General features: G+C 37.0%; 1 protein-coding gene across 2 annotated transcripts in view; it reads left to right on the top strand.

The window, feature by feature from the left end:
- Window positions 1-17,269, top strand: part of SLC49A4 (solute carrier family 49 member 4) — an 85,464-nt gene extending 68,195 nt beyond the window's left edge. For both annotated transcript variants that reach the window (XM_070957088.1, XM_070957087.1), the window contains 2 exons: window positions 14,413-14,595; window positions 17,102-17,269. In XM_070957088.1, the coding sequence (XP_070813189.1) occupies window positions 14,413-14,595; window positions 17,102-17,217 (299 nt within the window). In that variant the 3' untranslated portion in view covers window positions 17,218-17,269. The remainder of the gene's footprint in view (window positions 1-14,412; window positions 14,596-17,101) is intronic.
- Window positions 17,270-18,756: the final 1,487 nt, after the last annotated feature.

Genomic DNA, 18,756 nt, shown 5'->3' with positions numbered 1-18,756 from the left:
CAGTTCTATAGCGGAAATTTTGAGTAGTTCTGAGAACCGGTAAATACCACCTCTGAGTGGCCCCGACCCCATGTATTGTCTGCCTCCCGAGTCCCAGCTGATTGAGAGGAAATGGGAATTTTGCAGTAACCTTCCTCTGGAGTGGGGAGGGAATGGAGACTTTACAGTATCCTTCCCCTGTCATGCTCATCAAGTCACGCCCACCAATCCATGCCACACCCACAGAACAGGTAGTAAAAAAATTTGAATCTTACAACTGAATAGCACTTATATACCACTCCATAATGGTATATATACCCCTCTCTAAGCAGTTTACAGAGTCAGCAAATTGCCCCCAACAATCTGGGTCCTCATTTTACCAACTTCGGAAGGCTGAAAGTCTGAATCAACCTTAAGCCGGTCAGAATTGAACCCCTGGCAGTGAGCAGAGTTTTGCCTGCAATATTGCATTCTAACCATTGTACAAGAAACCTTCCAAATTTGATATAGCAAGTAGCACTTGTTTCTTAACTGTTCTAGCTCTATTTTGATATATTGGAAGGATTCATTAGAATTCAGTTGCATTCATCTTTTGAAAATCAGTGAAATTCACCTTCTTAATTTTTTACTTAATGCTGTTCTTATCTTTTGAGGAAATAGTTTTTTTAAAAAATATATATAGATACATGCTCATCATGATTTCTAGTATGTTGCAAATCATATAGGGTGAAATACCAGTCAAAAGAAATTAAAGGGAGGAAATCAGAGAAAAGAAAAGGAAATTAACTAAATCTTGTTTAAATCTGCACCACTTGCTACATTATCTCTCCATATCATTCTTTCCTTACAAATATATAGTACCACTTGTGTTTCAGGCTTCTCTTTCTTTCTTTCTCTCTCTCTCCTCCCCCTCCCCCCTTCTTATAATTATGTCTTTCTTGGTCTTTCCCTTCCATTTAGCCATCCATTCTTGCTTCACATATTTGCTTTGCAATTGTAGCCTCATTGATCAAACTATTTCAGTATACTTCTTTTACATTGGTCACTCATTTTTGTTTGCAGTCCACATTCATTTATCACCCATAGACTCAATCTCCACTTCTCTCATCACACACTTCTTAAACAAACCACTTACCCTTCATTCAGCTCCCTTTTATGTTTCTCCTGGAATACTTAACATTCACTTCTATGTTATTAAGGCAGCAGAAGTACATTCTTATACTAAGCAATATTTGCTTTTTGACAAACTTTTATTCCTCACAATAGATTGCAGGCTATATACATTCTTACCAGTATTTGACCTCTTAAATTTTCTTCATTCATGTTCACATCTTTAGTTAACATTCTACCAAGGTACACAAATTTATATGTTCTGTTTTTTTTTTTTTTACCAGTTATATATAGCTCCTAATCATTGTTTCTCTGGTCAAATATAGCCTCCTTGAACTTCTGTATTTTATTTGGGATTCTTCTCTGTTCCAAGGTAGTAGGCAAGGAAGTTTCCTTTAGTCAGCTTCCTGGGCATTGGGAGATCAACTGACAGTTTGGGGTGCAGTATCAAAGATTTGCTAATGATATCCAATTATACCTCGCTGCTCATGGATATAAGGGAGATGCTGTCCAAGATCTATCCCAGGGTCTGGTGGTTCTAAAGATCGGAATTAGACAGAACAGGCTGAAGTTTATTTTAAACAAGATGGAATTGCTGTTTATACATCAGAGTTCTTCATTGGCAACAGTGTTATCTCTGGCAGGCAAGCACTAGATGTGAAAGCAGATTTGTGACTGGGGGTTTGGGAGGAAGGGCTTTGACTCAAGCCTCCTGCTTGAACAGCAGGTAGAAGCCCTGGCTGGAGGAGCCTTTATCCAAATTCAGCTGGTATTCCAATTGCAGCCTTACTTGATGCAGGAGGACCTGGCTACAGAACTCATGTCCTTGTTATTGTGCAAATAGACTACTACCATAATGTGTTTTACACAGGGCTACCTTTGAGGATTATTTACAAATTATATCTGGTCCAGAACACAGTATTCTGTGGATCAACTGATACTCAAAGCTGGGTGCTTCTAACATCCATGCTGTAGACTCTGCATTAGATGCTGACTCAGTTCTGGTTACAATTTAAAGTGTTGCTTTTAGTCTACAAAACCTTTTTGTTGTTTGGTACCTGCAACTTACTAGATCACAGAGGGGGAAACTCCTCATGGTCTCACACTTTCAGGAGGAGGCCAAAGTGAGTAGGTACTGAAGTTCTATGGCTGCTTTGGTGTTCCAAAATGGACTTCTTATGGCTGGCCTTCCTCGTGGCTTTCTGTTAAGCTTTTCCAGAGAAATGTCTATGGAGATTCTCAGTCGTCCAGTCATGGTTGTCCCACAGGTGCTTTTTTCAAAAGACAACTTGAAGACTTCTCATCCCAAAAAGCTTCTTCATTTCTGTTCAGTTCAGTTCAGAACTGAAGAAGCTTCTTGGATGAGAAACGAAATGTCTTCAAGGAAAAACAAAGTTCCAGTTGCCTTTTGAAAAAAGCACATTTTTGGGTTTTCCAGAGAAAAGTGTTCCGATGATGCTTAGCCTATTTTTCCTTTTCCGCTTTTCTATTTTTGTTATTTTTAACAAAAGGGTCATTAATTTGGTTGCCAATTTCTTGAAGCAGTTTATTTTCATTGCTTTAATTATATCGTGGGTATTTTAATTTTTTGGATATATGTGATATGTCCAAGGAGCTTCCCAGAGTTAGTTATAAGATGGGGCTGCAATGATGATGATGATAATAATGATGTTATCCATTCAGTTGTACCTGACTCTTGATGATTCCATGGGCCAGGTCTCTCCACATCTTCTGATCTTGCATTGATTTTTCTATGATCTGGCTGGTGTCAGTTTTGATGGTGTCCACCCACCATATGGGATGCTATAGATTTTATTAATAAAATAAAATAAATATCAGCTGCTGAGAGCTGCAAGGTTGAGATGGGATGTAAATGAAATAAATAAATGTTCAGATCCATATTGTTTCAGAATGCAGTTGAACATTCATTGTAAATGATTTGTGTCTTAGGCATCAACTTAACAAAAATTGCAAAAAAATATATTATTCATGTCCTAACCGAAAAGTCTCTACCATTACCACAGGCATTCCTTGTGTAGTTAACAGCTAAGGGGACAAAACAGATCTTTGCTTTGCCTCCTTGCCATTGTTGAACCATTTGCTAAGCATACCATTGATTCTCATGCTTTATTTTTTGTACACCACACTTATTACACTGAATAACCCAACTTTCAACTCCATATTGGTGCAAAGGTTTTGTACATCAAGCATCCAATTTATTCTGCATCTGCTCTAAATTAGCAAACATGCTGTAAGCTAACTTTATCACTTTCATATAATTTTCCATTATTTCCTGAAGAGTAAAATCTGGTCTGCACACCTCCTTCCCAGTATAGATTTGCAGCACTTCACAAATTTTATTCACTGCCACCTCTGTGACCTTACAGTCAAAAATCTGCCAAAAGCTTTCCCAAGTACATTTCACACACTAACCCACTACTCCCTCATTTTTTTGTACATATTTTAAGGGAACAGTAGCGGCATTCCTTCCATCATCAGGCATGAATATAGTCTTCCTAACCATTAAATAAGTCACACAATCATTTCATAAACAAATCAAATCTATAATCATACCTTTATATAAATATTTTTATAATTACATCATCAACACTGGCCAGCCTTAGTATTTTCCAACATTCTTAACAGTGTTTGATTTTTCATTCTTTTTTCTAAAACAGAAGTATTTACAGTATTTATTTCAATTTCACTCTTCAAACTGTTCCTGTCATTCCCATAATATCTGTAAAGTATAGTACTCAGTCCTGCATTTCTTCACTTAGATTTCATCTCAAATCATTTTATCACTTTTATTCTTAACCTCAATTTGGAAATTCTTTAGCCCTTCTTGCCCACTTCCAAAACAATCCTTTATTTCCATAAAAGTGGCTCTGCATTCTTCCTATCTCTTAATTTTAATCATTCTTTGCTTTTCTTAACCTCATTATTGTATGCAGATTATGTTCTCAATCTCTTCCCAGCAATCACTCTGTTATATACCTTTTTTTCATCTATTGTCTCTTTTAAATCATTTCAGCCAACATCTTTTTCATATTAGCATAAAATTGTACATACTTTTGTGGCCCTTTGCAAGATAAACTTTTTGCCCTGTCCCATTTCAACATCGTTTTTCCTTTTGTACGCATTGTATTCTTTCATTTGGGAAAGTTAATCTGTCTCTTAATATGTTTTTAAACAAGATTCATATTTACTTTGCCTGATCATCTTCAAATGGGCCTATTGACACTGATCTCTGCTGCAGCTTTGATAAGGGAAGAAAAGAACAAAATAAGTCACCAGCTTTAATTGTCCATTTGTAATATTCCTTGCTAGCAATATCGACAACACCTGTCAGTTTCACAGATTTTACAGCGTGCCCAAATGCAGCCAAGTGGTTAGAATTAGGGTTAGAGTTAGAGTTAGAGTTAGAGTTAGAGTTAGAGTTAGAGTTAGAAAGCTAAATGCTTTCTCCAAAATTTATTTGTGCTATTCTGAGACACATTGGAATTGATATGGTAGAACTTTTTTTTAACGATAATTAAGTTTTAGGATATCATTTTTCTCCCAATTAAAGTAGGGGAAGTTTGAAATAAGGCAGCACACAATGCCTGGGGCACAAGAATGTAAGATTCTTTTTTAAGAAATCAAAGCTGAGGTAACATTAAAATAAAAGCATTCTGGGTTCATGTTAGAAGGGGAGCCATTTTTTTTTATTTGTTCAGATGGAAACACTGTGACCATTTATGTGTCTCTTTACAATTGCAGAAGAATATTTTGTATTTTCAGTCAATGGATATGGATTAATCATGTTGCTATTTGCCAAATTGTGTGAAGTTAGGTCAAATCAGTAATAACTAAGTTGGCTTTTAGCTGGCATTTAGGGCTGACTATGCAAAGTAATTAAGGATAAATACACCACTGAGATGAACTTTGTTACTGGTAACTGCATCCCTTGTAGGTTTTTCAGGCAGAGTTCCAAGTATTGTCATTCTCTTCATCCACATTTTTCAAAAAAATTAGTCTATTGAGTCCATAATTTGGAGTCCATCCAAATATTAACTAGGGTCTACCCTGCTTACTCAAAGTTAGCTAAGTGCTAGTACCTGCTGAGGCATCCCACAATGTTTAAATAAAGCAAACTGCCTAGTGTAGATAAAATATACTTTTACAATGTTGATCTTCCTACTCCAATATTCCTGTGAAATTCCTTGTTTTTGTGGCATATTTTACTTTTGCAATATTGCATGGAACTATTTTAGATATTGTTACTATGTTAATGATACATCACTATGTTAATGATACATATTCCATAGGGTCATATTTCTCAAATTAAATATTCTGCTTTCTTCTAAGAAACATGAGGAATTTTCTAAAAGATGTTGATAATGAAACTGAAAATCACAGTTCTAGTCAAGTCTGCCACTTAGCCATGATTGATCAAACTAAGAGCATTTCTACGATCACAATCCATCTTTTAAAATTCCTGCTGTTCTTCCTATAATTATGAAAATGTTTGCCCAATTTGATCCTGCTTCTGCTGTGATTTTTCTCTCCTCCTTTTCTTCTGCTAAGTTCTCACTAAAGTATGAAGACCTTTTTATCAAGACAATACTAGGAATGAACCACTCCACACCCATCTGAACCACCTATCTGGCCTCTCTACTTCTACATGCATCCTTGTCTACTACCACCTCTTCTGAGAGCCCCACTCTGTCTTTCTTCTGCTGTATGCTCAATATTAGTCTTTCAATACAGTCCAATTGGTGTGCCTTCCTAATCATATAGTGAACTGGAGACAGTCATTTAAGAGATATGCTTCTTTATTTACTCAGGTAATTCTAGTCAGGTGGAGCATCAAAATGACACAACAACTTTATGTAGCTAATTTTATATCACATCAGCAAACCATGCCCTATTCGGTCATTCTTTCAGAGATATTTCCTTATCCTAACAGAGAAACAGAATGACCATAGGCAGATTGGTATAAAGGCCTCTTGCCTTTAGTTTTAGCACCCATATCAACCACATATTGCTGGAATAGACATCCCACTCTTAGAAGGTTATTAAACTCATTCTCATGGTTCATTATTCGATAGACACACTAATGCATTGCCATTACTTTCTTGTTGTTCATTATTTGGAGCTGATGATGCCAGTCCGAAGAAAGAAAAGTATGTATTGAAAAGTATGTTGTAGGAGCGATGGACTTTGAAATTATTTGCAAACCGTCTCCTCATTCTTTCCACATAATGTGCTATGATGTTGGTTCAGTTTCAGGGTTATATAATGACGGCAACTTACTTCATTTGTGCATTAAATTTTCTCTCATGTTCAAATGTTGGTCTTCAATCAGGATTAATGACAATGGAAGTTTCTGGGATGTCTTCAATTTGTTCTTTTGCAGGTTGAAGGGACGTAATGTACAAGTTTCATTGTAGTTTCTCCAATAATTCAGCAATATCCTGTTGAATCCCTTCATTGTGATGTATGCCCATTGCCAATTCTATGCTGTTTTGAGAATCCATGAAGTAAATTTGAATATATTTGATTTGCTGGTTGGAGTCTGGCATTAAATATCTGACGTGATGATGGATTGGTTTTTGAATAATCATAGAAGGATTCCATCTGTTCCTTGTTGGAAGGATTTCTTTAGCATCAAAGGATTTCATTTGAAAGTGACAGTTGTACATGTAGTCCTCAACTTATGACCACAGTAGAGCCCAACATTTCTATTGCTAAGTGAGACAGTTGTTAAGTGAGTTATATCCCATTTTATGACTTTTTTTGCCACAGTTGTTAAGTGAATCACTGCTGTTTTAAGTTACTAAATCAATTGCTAAGTAAAGTCTGGCTTCCCTATTGACTTTGCTTGTCAGAAAGTCACAAAAGATGATCACATGATCTGGATTCATTATGCAACCACCATAAATATGAATCAGTTGCCAAGCATTTGAATTTTGATCATGTGGCCATGGGGATGCTGCAATAGTCATAAGTCTGAAAAATGATTGTAAGTCGAGGACCACCTGTTGTTCTTTCTGAATTGATTTGCAATAGGTTCATCATTGCTATATAAATTGAGGAGTTCATTAGGTAGCGGTTGCAATTTGCCTACCCTGACTTTTCCCTTCATACAGCAGAATTTGGTCGTTTTTCCAGGGAATAGGGATGGAAACAGTGAAGGCAGATTTTGACCAACACCACCAGAAATATTACATCTTACAAATCATGCATTTTGCCTTGATCTTTCTCTGTTGAGGTCTTGCTGTTGAAAATGGGTATGGTTATGTTGAGGAACAGTAATTAGTGTTCTTCCCTTTTCTCCTTCATCTCTTCATCTCTCCTCTTCTTTACCACATCCCAATATTGTTTGATGTCATCACATGATCACGATAAGTCCTCTCTCTTTCCACACGGCATGATTATGCTGGCAATATTTTGTCTTATTTTTACTTATTTGTTTATTTTACCACAATGTTGTGTTATGCTCTTCTCACCTCAGAATACCTGCTGGCTTCTCCATTGAGTTATAGGAAGCTGTCAAATGATGTCAATTCCCTGCTCCTGGGTGGGGGAGGGAACAGAGAATTGTGAGATTGGCTGGGAATCTGTCACGGAATGTTCAAAATAAAGACCATGTGACTGCAGAGGCGGCCCATCTAGCCTGGAGCAGCCATAACTTTTCCAAATTTCATTTCCACTGGAATGTGGGTCCCAGACTCATAGTACATTAGGCAATTTGAGGTGCCTTAGAATAACAGAGTTGTAAGGGATCTTGTAGGTCCTCTAGTCCAACCCGCTGCTTAAGTAGGAGATTCTATACCATTTCTGACAAACGGCTGTCCAGTCTCTTCTTGAAAGCCTTCAGTGATGAAGCACCCACACCTTCTGTAGGCAAGCTTGTTCCATTGGTTGATTGTTCTTACTGTCAGAAAATGTCTCCTTATTTCTAGGTTGAATCTCTCCTTGATCAGTTTCCATCCATTATTCCTTGTCTGGCTTTCGGGTGCTTTGGAATATAGGTTGTCCCCCTCTTCTCGGTGACAGCTCCTCCGATATTGGAACACTGCTATCATGTCACCTCTGCTCCTTCTCTTCACTAGACTAGCCATGCCCAGTTCTTGTAACCGTTTTTCATAGGTTTTAGCCTTGATTCAAAAATTGGTGCCCAAGGATGCACCGTTTCACCCAATTAAAAGTCACTGCAATGAGAATTTTAGTAGTATATTTTAGAACAAATAAACCTCATTTAGAGTCAGGATAGTTCTTGATCAGGGGGTTGGACTAGAAGACCTACAAGGTCCCTTCCAACTCTATTATTCTGTATTTTGTAGTGCTGCCTGAACGAGTGTCCTTTCTTTTAAAGCAGTCGCTGGGATTTATCAAAAGAAGAAGGCTTTTCTTGCTAATAAATATTGACAGAAATTGTGCTTAGTTTTGCTCAGTATTATTGCATAAATATTCATCCATGCACATAAAAATGAGAAAATAATAGAATTACTAAATAAAAGCAGATGCTATGGGTATTTTACATTTCATTTGTTTTATCTGGATATATTTAAGTACTTGCTGTCCTTATTTAGATATATTAGGGGGGAAACTTCTTTGAATCCCAAGATATATTTATAACTACTGATAGCTAGAAAAACTTCTGAATGGATTGTGCCTTGTTATGAGTTCCTAATGCCTGTCATTTCAATTTACAATGACTATAGAATCATTTTCGTTTTCTCAGTTCTGCTGAGAATTATGAAGGATATCCTGCTTCCCTTAAGCTCATGGATTCAATTGTTATGGAGGCAAATCCTTTTCTTCAGTTCAGCCTCCTCCGCCTTTCCCTCATCCCATTATAAAAAGCAGTAATAAATTCTGCACCAGGTGGCAGCCAGCTGGCCATAGGCAGAAGGCTAATACACACAGCAATTTCAAGCAGCAATCAGACTTCAGAAGAGTAACTCGTGAATCATCTCTTGGCTCTTACTGGTATAGCAAAGCTAAAATAGTACTGAGTTCTAAGAAGGCAAAATTTTATAACTTGAACTTTCCTATTGGCCTGCTTGCTCCAGAATAACTTTTCTCAAGAGCTGGTTGAATAAGGAACAACAAGTCAAGTTCCAAATGTAACCGCCAACTTCACCACATAGCATAGCAGTTGCTATTAGTTCTGGGAGCTGAAGTTCCCATTTCTGCAAGTTGCTGTGGGTGACGAAGGCTGTGACATCCTGTCCTCACTCTGGCACACCTGGCCTTTTTGGATGTTGTGAGAAGGATGTACATTTAGATCTGTTTGCACCCCCAAGTAATTTACCATTACTTGAACGGAGTAAACTCCCATTTTTCCCCAAATAGGGGAAATAACTTATGTAAATAACTACTTTCCAGGGAAGTCCCTCAAGGCCTGGCTATGTCATCATGGGACATGATGGCACCAGTGGACAGAGGAAACCAGAGACATTGTAAGATGGCTCCAGCATTGTGGTTAATATTCAGGCTCTCCTATGCCTCCCGGTTGTTATAATTTAATAATGATTTTTATATTTTTAATAATGACTATTTTTAAAAAAATATATTTATTGTTGTATGTCCCCTGGAGTCACTTTTTGTGAGATGGGCAGCTATATAAGAATAAGAAGAATAAGAAGAATTTTATTTCTATACCGCCCTTCTCCCGAAGGACTCAGGGCGGTGTACAGCCTATTAAGAGCACAAGACAAACATCAATTAAAATAATTTAAAATTATTAAATAATTCGGCTCAATTTAAAACCCAGAAATTTAAAACACCCAATTTAAAATTATTATGTTGATAGCCCAGCCTGGTGGAACAACAGGGTCTTGAGTGCACAGTGAAATACCCGGCGAAATACCACAGTGAAATATGAACTTAATAAACAAACAAACAAACAAACTACACTTTTGTTAAATTGAAGGTTTCTGAATCTTTAGCCCTGGTAGAGCAGGAATACACAACCTTATAGCTTTCCCCAATCTGGTACCATTGCTTATGTTGCATGGGGAAGATGGCAGTTGCAGTACAATGTATTTGGAGGAGGGTGCAATACAATATAGAACACAGAAGGCCCTGCGGCAGGCGTTAATGAAATAAAGGTTAAAGGTGAGAAATTGTGGCTTTCTTAAATCACGTCCGTATTATACCTATGTCAGTGTATTCAATTCTTTTTCCCTACAATACCCAGATACTTCAAGGAACAGTATTGAAATAAATGTTAGAACTAATCGGTTGCTATCATTGCTCTTAATAGACTGCTTCCATAAATTGATTACTGAAAAACCTATTAGCTCTGCTAATGATTTCTCAGTAAAAAAAATATTGGACTTGGTTACAGAAGACAAAAGGATAACATAAAGCCACAATGCATATAAAAGCTAGCTTATTTTCTTCTATTATTCGTCCATGCGATTTGTTTTCCAGATTGTTTTTCTCGGCATGTCATGGTGGGTTTTTTTTAATGTTTTCTTCCTGGAAAAAAAAAAATCAAGCACATGTTAAAAAGAAAAATTGCTGTGCCTTATCTCCTATGCTTCTAATCTCTGTTTTTCATAAATCATAACATATTAGTGAATAGGGATCTGTGTGCCACTCTCGAAGAGACAATATTATTCAATATTATTCAGCTTTTGCTTAAGATTTCATGAGGGTAAAGATATTACCAGGATAGGTGTCGGGATTTTGTCTGTGTGTTTGTCTGTGTTTCTTATTTCTGTGTGTGCATATGGTGGTAGTCAGGATTAACTACATAAATGGACAGGAAAAAGGGGATTGGACCAGATTGTTGAAATCCTTTTAGTTGACATCTTTTTTCCCTAGCTCATTTAACAATGCCATTTTAATCAGTAGGTTAGTACAATGGCAAAATATTCCACTAGCACTAATTTGGCATACCATTCAAGACTTCTTGTTTATTAGGACTGTGATAGCGAACCAATGGCACGCATGCCACAGATGGCACGCAGCTCCCTCTCTGTGGGCACACGAGCCGTTGCCCCAGTTCAGCTCCGTTACGCATGCACAGATGCTTCCCGCCAGCCAGCTGGCTGTCAGGTCTCTGCCGCGCATGCGCAGGGTACGGGGCATGTGCGGGGGGGGCATGCATGCGTGCACTGGCCGTATGCACAGGGCCAGCATGCACATTGCATTATGGGGGTTCGGGCACACACGCATTCGCACACATGCTTGCGCGCTTTGGGTGCTTGGTCCAGAAAAGGTTAGCCATCACTGTATTAGAATTTGAAACTGAGGAGACTTGAGACTAGCCTTCAATTATAAAAAGCCCTCTGCCTTAACTGTCTAATTACATTAGGACATGCTAGACACAAAGTTTCCACAGCAAAAATGAAATGTTAAACATTTGTTTTCTGGTTTATATTTGCCATGATAGAAACATCATTGTAACTTTGCAGCCTAGCCTTTCCCTATCCCGAAAAAGCTTTTGGATTTAAATCTGTTGGTTTTTTTCCACTGGAACATGTATATTGTCTTCGAAGGCCAGATTTATTAGAAAGCAAATATTTTCTTTTTCCTCTTCGACTCTTCAAGCAAATGTGTCATCTAGCAACACAAGAAATTTTATTTCTAGCTACTGTATGAAAGAACACAACTTAAAAAAAAAAGCGGCAGAGGAATTAAACTTTGTTGTTAATGGCCAAGTTCACTCCCAGTCTAGACACTGTATTCTATGTAACCTAATGGTCATTTTATATGTGGCAATATTTATGGGAAGGAAACTACTATAAGCATAGCATAACTTACAGTTGACTTGAACACTTTCAAATAACATTCTGCATCCTTGATCACTTTTTTTTTAGTTTGTTTGGAATTGTATGATAGAAAAATCTGAAGAATCCACCATCGCTTCTATCAAACCAGAAACATATTCTGGGAATATCTACACAAATTTTAAGTATTCTTGTTAGTGCAAATAAGGAACTAGGAACTAGGAACAAAATTAAAATTTTGTTTGACCGTAATGCCCAAACTAGAACCAATCTTTGGTGTTTAAAGCGTGAAAGAGTAATAAACGATTGGTTGTAGAATGGTAGCTTCTGTTTGTTTGTTTATCTGCAGTTAAATAAACAGAGATGTTTACATTTAAGAAATAAGCTACACTTTGTTATAATAATAGCTTCAGTTTAAGGATTTACAGTCCAGACTCTTGGACCTAATTCTTTAAACAGTAAAATCTTTCTGTATGCAAATGAGCCTGCACATTAGCTAAGTGTAAAGCAGGCCCATGGTGTTTGGGATAGGATACCATTATTGTTTATATCCATCCAATAACATTAGTAGGACGAGGAAAAGGATAACTATTCTTCTTAATAACTTATAAAGCCCAGGAGGTAAGATTTTTGTTTTGGACCATCAAGAAATTTATTTTGCTCCATATGAGACCACATTAAGAGCCTTGATAGTACAGGGGTTTAGTGCACCCTGTTATTAACACAGCTGCCTGCAATTTCTGCTGGTTCGAATCTCTCCAAGGCTCAAGGTTGACTCAGCCTTCCATCCTTTCTAAGGTAGGTGAAATGAGGACCCAGTTTATGGGGGCAATAAGCTGACTTTGTATAAAATATACAAAAGAATGAAGGCTATTGCTTAACGCATTGTAAGCCGCCCTGAGTCTCCGGAGAAGGGCGGCATATAAATCAAATAAAAAAAACAAAAACAAAACATTTGTTGAATTCCTTGGCTTTGTTTTGCTTTAGATGATCTAGCTTTATCTCACCAGAGCCATTGCTGCAATTTATATATTATTCTGGTACAAGAAGAGTCTGTAGAAAAATATTACATTGGGCTCTTTCAATTAAACACTACTAGAATGTTCACTCGTGGGAAAATGAGGCCTCTTGAGATTTAGAAACCTGAGAATGAATTATATTACTAAATTGGGAAATTATTATTATTAGATGATATTCATGTAGTTTTGTACTGTTCTGAACAAGAAGCTTAAGCTAGCCAATGCCTATCAGAGGCATATTTACTCAAGAGAGCAAAAACATTTGCAGGTCTGTCCATGTAACAGCTCATTTATTGTTGTTATGTATTTGCAATAATTGAGTTCTAAATGATGTCAGAGTAATTCTGAGAATATGTACACAACTATATGCATAGATGATTTATACAAGAGCCTACAGATATTTTCAATTGGGTCTTATTAGTCCCACTAATTAGTCGACCAGTAAGTTCTCTGCTCATTAAGTAAGCATATACAAACGACAGGATGACATCTGCCCATTACAAGGAGAAATAAAAATGATGTCTTAATTCTTCTGCTCAATTACAAACAATAGATTCAGAAATTCCAGGTTTTTTTTCCCTTTACAGCTGGATTACTCGGTTATATGTTATGTGAACATAGTAACATGCCTTCTGTCCTTCAGGTAGCTATGATTGTACAATATAACATTGCACATCTTTGGATCAAATGCATTTGGATCAAATTTATACACACTCAAGTAATATAGCTAAGACACACACACCAAAATCACACACGCATTTACTGTATGACTCAAGCTATTTTCTTTTTTTCATAAACCACACTGTGCATAGCATGGGTGCACTAATAAGTTGCGAGAAAACAAAATTAATGATACCCTATAAGAACCACACAGAAAATACAGCTAAATCTGGTTTGCATCCTACAATACACCTCTCTGTAACTTTTTATCCTTCTAAATCACCTTTGCTTCTACCACATTGATGTATTGCCTCATGTATTGACCTTTAAGGTATTGTTTCTCTTTTTGACAGGTTTGTAACTTCATCCAGCCATGACTTCCTTGGTCTTACCCTTCCTCTAAATTTGTATGACCAAACCGCTTCTATTTATTTCATGCACTGGTCACACATATTCATTGTCAATCTGTATTCATGTAGCACCTATTCTCGATTCTAAACCCTTTTTTCACAATGTCAATAAGTAGCTTAAGCATGGTGGGATATGGACAGTTGTATGTTGGCTAGCGAAATAATCTCAAGAGTAGAGATCCTGGCTTGCCTAGAATACACACATGTGCATGGTATAAAACTAGACTTAGATTGCACTTGTGGCATACTGGCTCAAATGTACTAATTATTGTATTTCTATTGCTAGCAGGAAATCTGCATATATCTACAATTATGGTTGGCAAATTGGTCTTCTCTTTTCCTAGCCTACTAAAAAACCATTATGTGAAAGCCCCATGTATGTCTCATATTTAAAGTTATAAAAATCTGATCAAAAAGGTTCATATCAGTCTATTATTATTACAAAACTACAATAGCACAGTCGTGCTGCAGAATCACTGAACTTGTGTACTTTCATTGCAGCCACACTTTATACTTCCTGCATTTTGCTGGGTGTCTTCTTGAACAGCAGCGTCCCCATCTTCTTTGAACTTTTTGTCGAAACCGTCTATCCTGTTCCTGAAGGGATTACCTGTGGCGTGGTTACCTTCCTAAATAACATGTTCATGGGAGTTCTTTTGTTTTTCTTTAGTTTCTACCATAGAGGTAAGAAGTGTTTTGAATGCTTGCTCATATAAATTTACCAGTGTGATATATTTCATTCGGAGTGTCATTCACCAAGATAGACTGCATATATCTCTTCTACTAATGCTAATGATGTTGAAGCTGGGCCATCTAAGTGTTTCTCTAACTGGTTGTCAATCAGAGAATGACATCTTTGTGGAAGCATTCCTTTGAAATTGGAATAGTGGTGTGACTTTAAAATAAACACTGGAGATTATTATTAAATGTACATATTTTTAACAAAGATCAGTGCAATATTATTGCTACAAATCACATTTGTAGCTGGCAATCTAAACCTGTGATAAAACTAATCCAGTCTCATGCTTCAATAATTTAATTCCCTGTGGAGGGAAGAAACAATGTAATTATTTCCTTCCTATAAATTGTCTCTTTCGTCAATTTCCCAATGTAGCAAAAAGTGTTTCAAAGCTCTATTTGTGTGTGTGTGTGTGTGTGTGTGTTATATTATTACATATATGTGTGTGCATGTGTGTGCACATACACACATATATGCAAAACAGTTTGTAAAGACCAAAGTATGTTCATGTTTTGTGTATATTCTTATCAAATTACTTCATTTAAATTCCAAATACCAAATTTTCCCTTAGCAAGTTCTTAATAATAAGTGCTAAAAAGATTTTATGAATCCAAAGAGGATTGGAGCTATTAATTCTCGTTAGTTTGTCATTGGAATGAGAATAAAGATGGCTGTCTTGCATTCAAATCATTTGTTGGCTCAACCAAGAGCAGGAAAGTCAATCACTCTTTTGTAGCTTTAAAAGTGTAAAGAGAGTTTAGAAAATATCCTCATTAACTTCCACGGTACTGTCTTGGCTGTGGCAATTATTATTTGATGTATTTTGGAGATGTGTGTACTTAATTGTATCTTGTGGTAATGTGATGCGAAAAAAATTCAGATAATTTATTTGGGTATATGTTTGAGAGCATAGCAGATGCTCAGCTAATACAACTATTTTCAACCATGATACTTCCCTGTGAGCATCTGCTGGGATGGCTGTTGGAGGCCAATTTCTGCAGTGGTTTGGGAACTTCCAGTCAGATATTCTCTCTTGTTGTCAGGGTTGTTAAACCAGGAGTGAAATCCAGCAGGTTCTGACAGGTTCTGAAGAACCGGTAGCAGAAATTTTGAGCAGTTTGGAGAACCAGCAAATGCCACCTCTGGCTGACCCCAGGGTGGAGTGGGAATGGAGACTTTTCAATATCCTTCCCTTCCATGCTCACCAAGCCATGCCCACCAAGCCACACCACGCCCACAGAACCGGTAGTAGAAAAATTTGGATTTCACCACTGTGTTAAACTCTGTGAAAAACTGCTTGGAGATGCCAATGGGAGCTTTTCATCAGCTCCATAGTTCTCAGCTACTGCATTCCAAACTTAATGATCCTGATATAAAGTTTGATTTTGACTTTAATTGTATTAAAGTTTATGGCTATGCTTTCTTTTTTATCTTTAGTTTTATTGCTATAATGCTCCCTGAGTGGGTTTTTTTTTAATAAAAGCAATAATACAGTTATTAGCCATTCATTAAGATATATAATTGTCTCTGGTAGGAATGGTTTATTACATATTTCCTCTTTAACATGGAGATTTTAAAGAAAATACATTGTGTTTTATACTTAGCCTGTAGATATGGGATTGACCTAAACCATAATACTTGAAGGGTTTTTAGATCTGTAGATGTGTAGAGAGAATTAGAGAAATAGAGAACCAAGTGGGTGTTTCTTCACTTTTCATTGTTGCATTGCCCTTAGCTCAGTTATAGAATTGTTGTTTTAAAATTTGGGTTCTGATTTGCAATTTTGTTTTTTTCCAGAAACATATGGTGTTTCCCCAAAAATAAGACATGTCCAGATAATAAGCCCAATTGGGCTTTTTAACGCATGCAATGATATAAGCCCCCCCCCAATAAGCCCCCCCAACTTCTTACACACATGCTCAGCCAGTCCCACCATTTCTTCTGGTTGCTTGCCGCGCAACCAAAATGAGTTGAGGAGGCGAGGCCGGAGGGGGGCAAGGGGGGAACATGCCCTCCCCTCCCTGTTCTTCGCACCAGTCGAGCGGCCCAACACATCCCACCCCACCCCAATGGCAACTGCAGCCTAGCTGCTTCCCTTCCCCGCCGTCTCTTTATCGAGAGGGGTGGCAGGTGGGGCAGGACGTTGTGTCCAGGGAAACACGCTGTAAAAGAAAACCTTCTCGCGAGCTCAATCAAACTTCATGAACTTGCTTTCAGAAGTCACTAACGTCATGATTTCTCCCAATATCTGTTGTTGATGAGACCAGTTCCTACTCATTTTGAGACGGTTGATTTTCACTTGAAGATAGCTTTGAGGCTAAAAGCATTCCCCCATCCCCTCCAAAAGTATTGTGGAGTCTAGATTGTGAGCCTGTTTTTAGAATTACTGCTTTATTAAAGTGAAGTACAGCGTTACAGAAATAAGTAAACTATTTCTTTTTCCTTCTATAGAATTTTCTTGGTTTAACTGGTGCCTCCCAGGTTCCTGCTTACTAAGCCTTCTACTCATCTTATGCTTCAGGGAATCCTATGACAGACTTTATCTGGATGTAATTGTCTCCGTTTGAAAACCTAAAGCAAGGAAGTTGAAGAGGATGGAAAATAGTACTGGGTTTAATCTTTTTTCTTGGAAAACACATAGACTAAATGTTACAGTATACATTCAAAAATTCACCGGGATTTTTTGATTGAATTTACAAACAAAAAGGGTTATTTTTAATTCCTAATACGGTATTTTATCATTTAGATTATTATGACGAGTCTTGTATTTGAATGGAATTAGAATATTTTTTAAAAGAAATATCTATCCAGAAGAATGTGTGCTAGAAGAAATATGAACTGTGATATTTTATTTAATAAGCTGTTTGACTGCAAAGATGTGTGCCAACTGAAACTACTTATAACAAAAGTATAATAGCAATATCATCACAGTTAGGAACTAATGATGGAATTTTTATGGATAAAAGCTTCTTTTTAACTCTTTTTCTTTTTTAACTGTTTGGTGTTTTAATGAGAATTCTGATAATCCCACATTTGTCTTGCTTTGTAATAACATGTTATTTCTTCATTGTGGCATGTTCATAACTAGTGCTTCCGTGATGACAGATTTTCAACTTAGTTGCTAGGACTGAACAAATTGTTGCTCTCTCACTGTGAATCATCTTGTTTAAGAGGGAAATTACACTAGGATTTTGGTTAAATACAGCATAAAAGCTTTAACATCTCCCTAGTTTTTCTATTTGAAGCTATTTTTGCTTATTTAATCTAGAGATACCATTCTTTTATTTTCCTCTCCAAAAGACAGACAGACAGGAACATGCATACCCATTGGGGCGGGGGGGAGAGAGAGACTTCTTATTAAATGGTTCTTGGCAATTGGTGCTATAAATTATGTGAAATGAAATTGCCTTATAGCCTTATAGCCTAATACAGACATTAAGGTGAGTGGATAGAGAATTGCAGTCATGGTATATGAAATTGTTTCTGTTCTTAAGGACTGATAATGTCTTATAAATATGGCTTGGTATTGAAGACTTTCACATGGTTTCCTGAGAATTTTTTTTGGCTTCCTTCCATCAGGAAGGAAGGCCCTCTTCCCAAAATCTTTTAAAGCCAATTACATTACAGTTTGTCTATTATAGGTTAATCTTCTCCTCAAACTTGTTTACAATGTAAAGGCTCTGCTTTTGTTTTTTAATAACTGTTTAGTAAAGAGACCTATTGGTAGTCTCAGTGGCCATAAGAATTGCAAGATCAAAATATCAGAATACGCAGTTTCTGAAATTTAACATAAACTGGAAAATACAATGCTTTTATTGCTCCTGCACCCTGTATTAAGAGGGACAAATTTTTTATTTCAGTTGTTTCCAATGTTCTTTCATCGTCAATTGATTTTCCAAATTCTCCGGTACACCAAATCTAAAACAAGTCACACATTGCGGAAGGTAGCTTATTTTTCTCAGTGTGATTTCTCATTGTTACGTTCATTGTGACACACATAAAAGGATGTGTTGTGCTGTAATGGCCATCTTGATTTTTTTCATCCCCCAAACCCCAGATGGCCATCGTGGTCATTATGATTCAGAAATAGCATTTTTTTGTTTGTC

Source organism: Pituophis catenifer, unplaced genomic scaffold (assembly GCF_029215685.1).
Source record: "Pituophis catenifer annectens isolate HBS135680 unplaced genomic scaffold, rPitCat1.0.hap2 SCAF_1, whole genome shotgun sequence".
In the NCBI taxonomy this organism is placed as follows: Eukaryota; Metazoa; Chordata; class Lepidosauria; order Squamata; family Colubridae; genus Pituophis; species Pituophis catenifer.
Note: the sequence above shows the minus strand (reverse complement) of the source record. Positions and strands in the feature narration are given on the sequence as shown.